Source organism: Columba livia, chromosome 2 (assembly GCF_036013475.1).
Source record: "Columba livia isolate bColLiv1 breed racing homer chromosome 2, bColLiv1.pat.W.v2, whole genome shotgun sequence".
In the NCBI taxonomy this organism is placed as follows: Eukaryota; Metazoa; Chordata; class Aves; order Columbiformes; family Columbidae; genus Columba; species Columba livia.
This window is the reverse complement of record NC_088603.1, coordinates 49,997,539-50,010,672: the sequence shown is the minus strand read 5'-3', so window position 1 is coordinate 50,010,672 and position 13,134 is coordinate 49,997,539. Positions and strand designations below refer to the sequence as shown.

The 13,134-nt window shown below is 33.8% G+C and overlaps 1 protein-coding gene across 2 annotated transcripts in view; it reads left to right on the top strand.

Moving 5' to 3' along the window:
• Nucleotides 1–13,134, top strand: part of DPY19L1 (dpy-19 like C-mannosyltransferase 1) — a 47,335-nt gene that overhangs the window by 21,630 nt on the left and 12,571 nt on the right. For both annotated transcript variants that reach the window (XM_065051815.1, XM_065051816.1), the window contains exons 10-18: nt 65–164; nt 1,459–1,536; nt 3,546–3,632; nt 5,129–5,188; nt 7,717–7,797; nt 8,578–8,679; nt 9,435–9,506; nt 10,850–10,899; nt 12,003–12,027. In XM_065051815.1, the coding sequence (XP_064907887.1) occupies nt 65–164; nt 1,459–1,536; nt 3,546–3,632; nt 5,129–5,188; nt 7,717–7,797; nt 8,578–8,679; nt 9,435–9,506; nt 10,850–10,899; nt 12,003–12,027 (655 nt within the window). The remainder of the gene's footprint in view (nt 1–64; nt 165–1,458; nt 1,537–3,545; nt 3,633–5,128; nt 5,189–7,716; nt 7,798–8,577; nt 8,680–9,434; nt 9,507–10,849; nt 10,900–12,002; nt 12,028–13,134) is intronic.

Below are 13,134 nucleotides of genomic sequence, written 5' to 3'. Positions count from 1 at the left end.
CAATAATATTCAAATACCTGTGTGATTTTACTTACTGATGCCTATTCTGTCTCTTTTTCCCAAGGATTCCGAATATTAATACAGGAAGCTTGATTGCACTGTGTGTTTCTAATATCTTTTTCATGCTTCCCTGGCAGTTTGCTCAGTTTGTTCTTCTAACACAGGTAAGATCGTATTCACCTCTAAACAGCCTCTTTATCTTACATAGGCAAGTTGACTGCTTTGTATAGGCAGCCATTGAATTCACAACTATATCAATGCTTTCCTTTTAGCCAGATTTCATTCGGACTCTCAGGAAACATTCATACCATTTATCACATCAATTTTTTTCTAGTCTTAAGTTTGAAAATTTACCATTTACACCACTTAAGTCTTCTGTTTCCAGGACTAAACCATTTACTTTTTCCTTAAAAACAGCCTCCAGCTTAAGATTGGTACACTAGAACAACTGCAGAACAAGAAAAAACTTTGTATATTGAAGTACAAAAATAAAAAAGGCATTGATCTTGCATCTCTTTAGGCTATTCCAAATTTTTAAATGGAGCAGTGTTTGCATGGCTTGCAGTATCTGGCATGATTTTGCATGATTTCCTGTTTAATTTTGATGAGCATGTGAGTAGTAGCATAATCTTACTGTCTGAGATTTTGGACAGTTGAAGTAACTTTAGCTAGCGTTGAAATATAGCAAATACTGATGTGAGCAGTAGGTTAGAATCATAGAATGGATACTGCCATACAGCCCACTTTATTAGTGTTCAAATTGATTGAAATATAGCCTGTTGATTGAAATCCATCTATGTCTCCACACCTTTTCACTTGTCTGACTTACTTGAAGTAGCTGTTGCTTGATTTGAGTTGAAAGCTTTGAAGAATCAATATATATTGTGTTACACAACTTTTCTTACTCCAGAAGAGGAAACCATTACATTCTGAAAAATGTTGTGAGAAACTCATAACTATAACCTGTTAAAGATGCTGGGCCTGAATTTTGTAATTGCAGGTTCAGTTCATAATTTCATTAGTTTCCCATGTGACTTTTAGCAAACTGCCTAATCAATGAATCTCATTTTTCTCAGCAGCAAATTATGGATGTTCCCATACTTTGCTGAAAATATAAGGTTAAATAATGTTAATGAATGATTCTTTTGGTTGGTTGGTTGTTTTTTTTCTAAACTAAGAGTGAAAGGTGTTGTGTTATTGCTGTGTTTTGATGACTTGCATTTTTATAAAGCTGAATACCTATGTCTTAAATGTTTGAGTATGATTTATAATAATTAATCAGAGCACCATAATAGGTTTTTTGAAAGAAACCATTGTGAAATACCTAAGTATGTACTTAGCAAAAAGTAGAAATAAAAGTTAATGATTGTTTGAATAAACACTTTTTTGTATGCATTTCTGCTAGAAAGATTATACCAATGCAAATTGTTTTAACTTATCTTTCATTTTTTATTCTAGATAGCTTCATTATTTGCTGTGTGTATTATGGGTTATATTGACTCCTGCAAATTACAGAAGATACTCATTGCTCATATGGTAATACTTTTTTTAAAAAAACTTCAATCCTCTCAAATTGGTCAGAGCATCAAAAGAGGCCATTTGTCTGAAGTGTTTTCCTTAGTTGCAAGGTGGTTGAAAAAATGCGGTAATAAGGGATGGAGGGGCCTGGATTTGAGTATTTGGTCTTATGTGTGTTTATGTCACAGTGTCAGAAACTAGGGTCCCTGTGACACACAGGAATTTTTGAACTCCAGGAAAGTTATCGACCTAAAAGATTTGTAGACATATTTGCCTCTCCTTTCTGTCTCTGTTCATTTCATGGACTTGAATATACTGTCTCAAAAACAGATAAGAAAACATATCAAGTAACAGAGGATAAGCTATCAAAAGTTGAAAAGGCAGCATTTATCTCATGCCATAGGTTAGCAGAGATTTAAAAAATGACATGTTAAAGTCTGTTCTCTAGTGTTGACTTACTATTGTTGAAGGAGAAGAGAACCCCAACTAAGATAGGGTTTTGCAGACTACTGTAGTCTTGACCACGCAAAGATGTTGTGGTTTAACTATTTGGGGAGATACTTCGGAAGCAAGACAAAGGAAATAAACTATTTGTCTGAGGAAAAACTATTTTTTCAGAAATAAGTGACTAAGTCAACAAAGGAAGGAGATGACAAGTAAAAGGCATGCAAGTTTCTGCATAATACATCTGATTTTCATTTTTAAAATTAAGATAATTATCAACTTTTGTTACCAGGAGTTTTGCTCTTGGAAGTGAGATTACAGTTTTAAATATACAAGAAGACGTGAAGAATTTCTTCGAAGAAACATGAATGTCTTTAAAAATATATTTTTGCTAAAATTGTGCTATGCAAACTTAGTAGTCAAAAAGAAAATGTTTTCCACAAGAAAGCAGCTTTGAGCTGTAGCAAATTGTATTTTATATGTTTTCAATGTATTTTGAAATACTATAAATGTTAAATTAATGGCAGTAGTAGGCTCTGTGCAGCTCATTTCAAACATAAACCTGGGACACGAAATGCTTGCTTCCAGTCAGATTTGCCAGGAAAATTTGCAAATAAGCATGGTGGTGTAGTAATTTTTTGACAGAAACAGGATAAAATACTTAAGCCTTTTGGCTTATGTCAATAGCTATATTATAATTTCGGTGCCAAAGTGTCATAAAAATCCTATTTTCAGATAGATCAACAATCACTTTACTACAGAGAAAGCTTAATGAGGCTGGGTAAGCTGCCAGTCTACATCTTGTGGTGTTTTCAATTTTTGCTCCCCCCCCTACATTTCTGTGGGAAACGAAGATCTTAAATATGTGAGGAGGGGATTACAAAAGCCTGCATGTTTTACAAATAACTGCATTATTTTTCCATATTCCCATGTACAAAAGACAACAGAAATTGATCATTGATTTTTCTCTCCAAGTTAGAAAATGTAATTCAGCTTTGCTTTCTGTTAAAAAGAAAACACAGTAGGATATTGGGATGGCAGATAAAAGTGGTATTTCAGCCTTGACTTTCAGCCTCAAGTGGTTAAGTGGTATGATCAAACAGTCGGAGTTCTGCTTGCTTGACTTTGATGATTATATTTTTAATAAAATCTCAGTTTGGAAGAAAGAAGACAACAAACATTTCATTCAACCTTTTTTTGTTTGTCCAGGATTCTGAAAGATAATAAACAGGATACAGAAATAACACAATAATTTTGGGGGGGGGGGGGGGGGTGTGGAAAAAATTAGGAATAACTTAAAAAATGTAGCTGTTAATATAACATAAGATGAGTTAGTGCTATAACCAATTTTTTTTGTCTATAAGTACTTTTAAAACATAAATTAACAAAATATACACTTGGTTACCTGTTGCTATTAAGTCCTTACAATCAGTATTTTCAGAATAATTCTGTAAGCTGAGTATCAAGCTTGCGCTTACTGTGCAATAGGCGTCTTCAAAGCTGTTGACACAGGGTAATTTTTATACTTGGACAATTCTTACCTTTTCTATTTTAATTTTTTTTTATAAATTTTCTTCTTTCAGGTATCTCTTGTAGTGTGTTTTATTCTGATGTTTGGTAATTCAATGTTATTGACATCATATTATGCTGCATCTTTAGTAGTTATCTGGGTAAGTTCCTTAAGAAAAAAAATGGTATGGAATGCTGAAACTGTAATGCTGTACAGTTATGTATGTATTCATGTAAAATGTGAAACTGCTTCATTACCAGATAGCTGATAAATCTGTTACATGATAAACAAAATTAAACCTCAAAGACATTTGGAGAATGGGCAAATACTAATTTTAAAAATTGTGGTTTTACACCGAGACCTCTTCATAAGATAAATTCAGTTAAGGCTCAGTTCTCTTGTTTTTATAGCTCTCTTCTTTTAGAAAAAATATTATATTTACCACATATGTATTTTTGACCAGAATAATTGTAAAACAAAGACATGAGCAAGGAGTTTTGAATTCTTAATTGTGAAACTGCAAATGTAGAACAAATGACTAAAACATACATAAAAATTGTTTAAGACTGTTTGCTAAGTCATCCACTTATGTTAGTGAAAATATTCACTGAGGACTCATTATCATTCACTACCTTAATGTTTCCTTAAATAGGTAAAAACAACCCTCAACCTCTTCCAGTTTCATATGGTTTCTCTTAAAGGTTTTATGTACATAGGAAATAGGAGATAAGATGGTGTGAACAGATCTAGTTTAGCATACTACAAATCATCTTGATTTATGATTCTTTTCGCCTCTCCTAGAAGCTTGGGGGGTGAGCTCAGTGTTTTTTGGTTTTTGTTTTTTTCTTCTGTTTATATTTTGTCTATCAGCAGAAGTTTGGTAAATTCTCGCTTATTATAAGAATAAACTACCTTAGCTTTTGGTATTTGCCATAGTATAGATTGCTTGTTATAAACCCGATCCAGTTTCTTGTAGCAGCTATTGTAATTATATAGTAAGTACAAGTACATTGAGCTTTTTACCTGTTTGCTCCTTTGGAAAAAATACTTGTTTGTCTGTTATTTGGGTACTTATAGTGGCCTTAGTCCCACATATAGACTGGGGTTCTGAAAGCTTTTCAGCTCATTCTCAGTTTTTCTTAATTGCATTGTTCGCATTAGCTTATAATGAGTGGTCCTTGTGTCATAAAATGACGAACATAGTGTGAAACAGAAATGCCAGTAACTCCTCCCACCCCCGGGATTCTGTTACTTTGTTTGAAAATTGTTTCTATCATGCTGCCAGTAATTTATTTATTGCTTCAGATGTCTCTTGTCATTTATGGAAGCAGACATAATTCAGTTTCCCAGTGGCTTTAACTTAAAGAAGCCTGGAACTGTATAATACAGAATGTTACTTGCTAAGGAGAATAGTAATCTTCCATTAATTGTATATAAACTGCAGTAAGAGTTTACATTGGCATGTTTTGCCAGTGCAGGTTGAAATCGCAATATTATATATTCAGTCATATTTCAGGCTGTATTAATTATTAATTATTAATAGCTGTGTGGTACAATAGGCGCTTACCAGAACGAATAAAACCCCTCATCTGGGGTACTGGAGTATCTTGTTGTTACTATGTGTTACCTGAAAATGCACATTCATTTTATTATTAGGGAATTCTAGAACTGAGTCCAAAAGTCTTGAAAAGCAGCAGAAGAGAAGTCTATATTTGGGTAAGAAATTTCATATATTTTGAATTTCAGAACAGAACCATGACTTTTTTTGTTTTACTGAAATACAGAAATAACTTCCGGTTTAGTTTCTAATAGTTGAAAATCAAGAAGTATATCTAAACTGCTTTCTAAATTGTACATACTCCCAGAATCTAATCTTAAATTACCCAAGAAAAAGGTCGTAAACATACTATTATATAAGAAAATTGAAATAGTCTTCAAATTGCAATGCATTTAGTTTTAAGTTAACACCTTACATATGTTTACAAAACCTAAGATCAGTATGAAAATCCCTTTAAAATAAAAGAGACTTTGGAAAAGGCAAGATAAGGAGAGGCAAGTTAAAGGTTAACATTGCTTGCAGAAGTTGAGATTAGGATACTTCATTAGATATTCACTAAAATGTGTCCTATATAATTTTTTAGGATATTTTTTCTAATGACAGCAAGCAACTTGCAATTACGTAAGGAAGCAGGTCAGAGTAAACTAGTATAGGGTGTGCGAGTGGGATTTGAAGGCAGTAGAAGTCATGTCCGTATATAAAGGACACTCCCAAAACTATGAAAAATCACATATAACACTGTAGAAAACATGAGAAGCAACTTGCAGCTTAAGATATAACGTTAACTTGTAAAAACAACTAAAATGGGAGCCAACTCAGACTATGCCTGGCTTAAGACATTCTTATAAAATGAAGGATAACCTGTTAGCAAAACTGGTTGGAATTCATGCAGTTACTATAAAGGAATTAGAATAGAAAGGAATATAAAAAATATTTATAACAAACTGCAGTGCATGTATAACTTGCCAATCTAGTTAGTTGTGGTACCAGGGAAAACAGGAGTGTAAGCAAATCTCATGTCAGTTTTTAGAAAGGAAATCCAAGGTGTTTGTGCAAACCAGTAAGTCTAACTTTTGTAAAAGAGTAAAAACTTGAACAGTGATGAAGTTTTTAAGGCTACATGTACACACAGCGTGATGAGATAGGTCTGATATAACTTCTGTGAAGGGAACTCGTGTCTTGCAAATGTTATTTGTCTTCTTTGAAGAGTGTAGATAAGGGTGCATGGGTGAATGTAATGCACTACAATTTCAGAATTCTTTTGAGGAACTGAAACTATAAAAGAAAGAAAATAAGCTCTATGGGATAAGGTGTGAATATTAAAAGGCGAGAAACAAAGGGTAGAATTAAATGGTAAGTTTTAAAAAAAAAGACTACCACCACCCTAAGCATGTATATAACATAGTTGATCCTAAATAAGTGCTTGCCACTCAGCAGATAAATCTTGGTATTCTTATGAAAAGTTCTCTGAACACATCAATTCATGACTGAGCAGACATCAAAAAGAAAAATACATGATGGAAATCATGGAGAAGGAACTGCAGAGAAAGTAGCAAATATTTTATTTTATAAACTCAGCATCTTAAATATTTCATGCAATTTTGGTCAATGTGTCTTACTTACAAAAAAAAAAAAATAATGCCTTCACCCCAAATGTCCTACCATCAAATTTAAATAGAGTATGAAGATAATTATTGATGTAGAATTGCTAAATAGCTGAGCTTTTAAATTAGGTTAGAATTCTACATCTTGTAAAATAATGGTAAATATGGTTAAGCCGGTACATAGCAGTAGGATATAATTATAGTTTATTTAATGCCCCTTATGCTAGTAGCAATAAGCTTATAAGAGAGAAGAGACATTGTGGAAGGAAAACAATTGAGGCATTCGGAAAAGGATTAGGTACCTCATAAGTATTTAGGTTCACTTACAGCCATTAAATGCAAGAATTAAATGCAAGCCATGGTCACACAAAAACCCTGGTTATGTAAGGGTGGAGATCAGTTTGTATTTTGTTGTTACATTCTCTCTGGAAGCATTTGCTGCTGGTCCCAGATAAAAAATACTGAACCAGCTTGTCTTATTCAGTTGATGTGGTTTTATAAAGAATTAGATAGATTAAGCTAGATTGCCAAGAATTTAATCTTTCTGGTACAGGGATAAACATGATGTAACTAAAAGTAGTAATTGTATACTAAAAAAGTATATTTCCTTCAAGTTCTAACCTGAGATTATCGCAAGACTGTACTATAAATCAGCAAATTCTTCCAAAAGTTTGAATTATCAGAGCAGTACATCCTGATAATATGGAAAGGCATTTGGTGGGAAATAATCACACTGGTATGTGCAAAACAGATGGAACTGACAGGCTCTCCCTTTTTAAAGTTAACTGCGGTACCTCCTGTGCTGTAATGTCATGTGCAGTGGTACAGCTATAATGTGAACCAGTTGCACAAAATTATTTTAACTGTAACAGAAGATAAAATTAAAACAAAACAAAAACTTAAAACATCTCAGTGTACTGAGATTTGGGAGGTGTAATTGGTTAAAATTACTGTACTTATTGATGATAACATAGGGGAGTTTGTTACTAGTAGCTAAATTTAATAAGCCTTTTAAAAAAAGAAAACGTTTATTTACAAGTATTTTGAGACATGTTTATTTCACTCTGAATATATTTTTTAAGGTCATTGAAGGATGTGCCTGGTTATTTGGGACAGTCACCTTGAAATACTTGACTTCTTTAGTGCTTGGAATAGCTGATGATGTAAGTTCTCTTATCTGAGTATCTGGTTAGTGTCTTTCAAAAATTTTTTTATTCTTAATGTTTTAATTTTTGGCATCTTAATGACATACTTTTCTGAAATTCTAAGATTTCTTTTGCAGAAAAAGGGTATAGCTGTTGCATATTTACTTTTTCATTCATTATATATTATCACTGAGATATTACTGAACTTTGTGAAAAGACAAATGTTTTTATTATTGAGTTAGTAAATGTTCTGTCTTTGTTTTTAAATGTGGATTTGTAGATCCTTGTTTATTTTGGATATCCTCTACTTACATATTTTCTTTATTTACTTGATTTCTTAGTTTGCTTTCTTTTGAATCTAATTTTCAAAATTACAGTTTTGAAATGCTTGTTGTAACTAGGGCTCCTCACTTCACTTCAGCCCCATTGTCATCAGATTCTGCTATTAAAACCTTATATGCAGAAGTGTGTCAAGGGGCGAAAGATGAGAAGCTCATATCTTAGAATATGAGTATGCAAAACGAAACTCTTGTTAAACCCAGCTGCAATGGTAGCACCTTTTTTCTGCTGCTTTCTACTTTTTATTTAACACAGTCTGAACTGTGTTATGCTCAAATATGTCATTTAATGTACCAGAAATAGATTTTTGGTGCTCTTATAACTGCGTTGAAAATGACATAAACTTCTGTTCTAATTAAAAACATTTTTCATCTGCCTTTAAACTACTTTATTGTGGAAAACAAAACAGTTTTTGCTTACTACACTTTGTTGTTTTTTTTTTCCTGTATATCCTACCAGGCTCACATAGGAAAAATACTAAAATCTAAATTTATTGGCTACAAGGATTTTGATACCTTAATGTATACCTGTGCTGCAGAGTTTGACTTCATGGAAAAAGAGGTAATTTGGTCAAAATAGATTATTATGGAAGAGGGAACTTTCTGTTCTATCTTAAGTTATAACTTAAAACACCTTGGGAGCCATAATCTTGTACTGCCATCATAAGTTCAAGTGCTTACTAGTGAAGTTAGAGACATTAATGAACTCAAGCTAAATTTAGCTGGTTTTATTGCTTTTCAATAAACTAAAGATAAATCTGTTTTGATTTTGGGTCTAAGAAATGTACTTGCTTGAATGAAAGAAGTGTTTGCTCAGGGATAACCGAAAGGTTACAGTTCTGCCAACTTAAGATTTTGTGTTGCTCTAAGTAACTGGTGTTGTGTGTAAAAATGTACTGAGAGCTGCAAGGGTTTTGTGTGGTAGATTTAGACTACAGAAGAGCATCGAAGCTTCTTAATGTGGCATTAGTATACTTTTTTTTTAGTTCATCAGTATCTAGATATGAATTTAGAATGTTTATATTAACAGGTTACTCAACCCATACTAATAATGTTCAGATGAGATAGAATATACTTTTAGTCTTTGGGTGGCTTGCCAAAGGACTGGGAATAATTTACTAATGACCCTAGTGTTATGACCTCTAGTGTGATTGCTGGGTGAAGTTTAAATTTGAGTTTCTTGAAGCTTGCTTTGTTCTTGTTGAATGTTTACATTTAGTACTTTTTATGTTTTTTTTTTCTTTCTTTCTTTAAACTGACCATCAAAGTAATTGTAGGTGAATGAAAAGCAATTAATGCAGTTAATTTCTATTGTAGACTCCAGTAAGATACACAAAGACTCTGCTGTTACCAGTTGTTGTGGTGGTTTTTGGAGTGATCATCAAAAGGGTAAGTGATTGATTTTGTGAATCACCTTTACCTTGCGTTTACTGTTTAAGTTTTTTGAAGGAATCACTATTTATTTTGAGATGGGAAGAAGTTAGTGTAGGGGGAAAAAGGAGTTGAAAAATCTCATGGCTTGAGATAAGGATAGGGAGATCACTCACTGTTTTACTGTCATGACCAAAAGAGACTTGAATTGGGGCAGATTAATTTAATTTATTGTCAGTTAAAAATAGAGTAGGATTCTGAGAAACACAAACTAAAAACACCTCCCCTTATCTCCACCCCCTTATTTCCAGGCTCAATGGGTCCCTCCCACAGGCTGTCATTCTTTAAGAGCTGCTCCAGCGTGGGTCCTTTCCATGGGGTACAGTCCTTGAAGGTTGCAGCTCCTCCAAGGGAAACCTGCTCCTGTGTGCGCTCCTCTCCATGAGGTGCAGTTCGAGCCAGGAGCCTGCTCCTGTATGAGCTCTCCATGGGTTGCAGCTTCCTTCAGGGCACGTCCACCTGCTCTGGCTTGGGGTCCTCCATGGGTGGTTCTCTGTTCCACCATGGTCCTCCATGGGCTGTAGGGGGAAAACCTGCATCGCCATGGTCTTCTTCACAAGCTGCAGGGGAATCTCTGCTCTGGCACCAGGATCACCTCCTTCTTCTCCTTCCCTGACCTTGGTATCTGCAGGGTTGTTACTCTCTTGTTTTTCTCACTCCTCTCTTAAAGCTGCTGCACAGTGTTTTTACCTTTTCTTAAACATCTTATCAACAGAGGTGTCACCAGCGTCACTGATGCGTTCAGCTTTGGTCAGTGGTAGATCTATTTTGGAGCTCTGTCTGACGTGGGGGTAGCCCATGGTCTCTTCTCACACAAGCCACCCCTGCAGCTCCCCTGCTACCAAAACTTTGCCACATAAACCCAATAGAGTTAGATAAAAAACATTTTTTTTCAAACATATTTGCTTAAAATTCTGTATTCCCTTAAGATAGATTTTTGCAGAGATCCAGTCCTGAGTCAGTGGCAAAATTTGCTTTGATGTTAAGTGCCAAAAAATTTTCTGTCACTTAGCTGATGAGTACCATAACTGAAGTTTATAACTGTTTTTGTAAATTTGATTATGTGTAATTTGTGTAAACCAACTTACAGTTTACACAGGAACAGATGGGATAACTGCTAACTGCCTGGGTAATTAAACATCCGCAAAAAGGATTTTTAGCTAAAACATGGCATGTCTTTATCTTAGCATTATCTCGAAATGAGATTATTCAGGTGTAATTTAATTTAGCAAATGTTGAAAATGCTTTAGAATGCTTTTGAAAGTTTATTCATACTGTTTGTTGGCTCTTGCTTTCTTCAGGTAATTAAATATGTTATGTGGGCCTTATCTAAGGCAGGCCAAAATGGAAGGTAAATATTGCTTTATTTTTTTATGTGAAACTGAATTTTCTGCTGGAAGTTTATTTGATTTGCTGTATGTTAAATAATTCAGAATTCTACATTATGTTGGTCCTTTCTGAAGGGTGAATTATGTATAGTTCAGTAACTGAATGGCTTGGATATATCATATGTGGTATTTTTATAGGTCATCTAAAACTAAGTTTAGCTGCTGAATGTAGTTTTAGACATCTTGGCCCTCTTATCCCCAGATTTTCTGTTTAATTATTTTTCTGTTCTGTTCCTAAACCAATGTTTATTTATGTGCCTATTCACTTTTCTCCTATAAATAGTGAATACAAATTCTTTCTCATTATTTTTTTCCAGCTTATAAAGATATGAATTTCATCTATAGGAAGGGTTCCCAACTGTATTCAATTTATTGTCTAAATATCTATAATACATGCTCTACCTGTCACAGCCATTTGGCATCACTTGTTGAGCAAGTCAATTTGTCGAATTGAGTGTTGTCACTTCCTGACATATCTTTTTGATTTCCCCCTTATTTTTTTAATTACTAATCATTTCAGTGGTCTCTGCTTCCCATAGTCTAAGGCCCATTATCAGAATTTCAACAGATTTGAGCAGGATTCAGCATCTTGTCTTCACAGATGTTTTTGGAGGCCCACATACATGATTTTGACTCTTTTCATATTTATATTTCCTTCTGAGAATCCAGTAGTACCTCAATAAATGGTTCTTTTTTTGGTACTAGTACTCCACCTCTTCTGTTACTGAAGTTTCATTCTCTAAGTAAGATGTTCTATATATGAAATAGTTAATGGAAGTAATTAAAAACCACTAAAATTAATTTTCAGATTTCCACATAGATGTAGGGACTGAGGAGGATAGTTACTGATTTGCTGTATATTTCAAAGCTTGTTGTAGAGGTGAAAAAAATCTGTGCAGGTGCTGACTCGTGGTTACTGGATTAGTTCTGTTGTCCAGAGGCCCCATAGATGACCTCAAAGTAAAACTAGTACTTGCGTAGTACATAAACAAATAATGTGATTTTCTGTTTTGGTTTGGTTTGGTTTTTTGTTTGATTTTTGTTTTGTTTTGTTTTTTTTTCCCAGAGAGGAACGTTTTAACCACGGTGAGGTAAGGTTCTTTTTCTGCACAATTTTATTTGTGTGTTAATATGAATACTCAATATTGAAATACACATTACAGTGGTTTGACCCTGTTACATGGTTTATTTGAAGGTAAGTATTTGTATCTTTTATTCCCTCATCTTAAATTGTATCCTGTACAACACCAGAATAACTCTGGAATGTTGAACAAAAAAAATATACAAGCTAACAGTGGGGTGGTAGTGCAAGAGAGGAGTCTTTGGGGCTTTTGCTGTAGCAGTACAAAAAGACACTGAATTTATGCTGGACCTTCCATTTTCCCCATATAGACTGAGAAGTAGAAAGAGATTGGTTCCTTTACTGAGGCTTCACATGATAAATAATGTTGAAATTCTGATCTGAAATACGCTATAATGAAAGTAATTCTACACAGAGTTCTTTTAGTAAAATTATGCAAAAAAATATAATTGAATGGCAGCTTTCTTACATGGTTTCTTTATTTGCAATTAAGACAGCAAGAACATGCAAAACTTTTTTAATAGCATTTTATTTCTGGTTTATGGTATGAGAGAAATCTCATGCCATTCAAAATATGATAATCAGTTAGATAAAAGCACTGATTGCAAAAATGCTTCTAGGACTTACCACAGCACTTCCACAAGTAACATAGATTTAATGTTAGGCGTCGTGAGTGACATGTCTGCTTTTTAACCATTTTGGAGAATAATAGAACAAGCTGCCTGTGGTGGTGTGAGTACTAAGGATGGTTTTATTGCCTTATTTCATGCTATATTTAGGTATTAAAATAACAAGGTTTCCTCAATTCTATGAAGAAGTTATACAATCAATTTTATGTTGTTATTGCCTGTTTATGTTTCAGGATCTTTTGCATAGCTAGCTATTTCTTCATCGCCTTTTGCTTTTTAATGTTTATATTTCCTGTTGTTCTGTACCTTAGCACACTACATACACTTGAGAAAAAAGATAACAGAAAGTCCCTATTACTGTCTGAAATGTGAAGATCTTTATTTTGGCTTCGACTTCAACTCTTTCAGACAAGTTCATCATTTAAGTTATACTGAAAATAAGATTGTGCATTTAAGACACAAATGAAAAGTATGCAAACATTATGCTT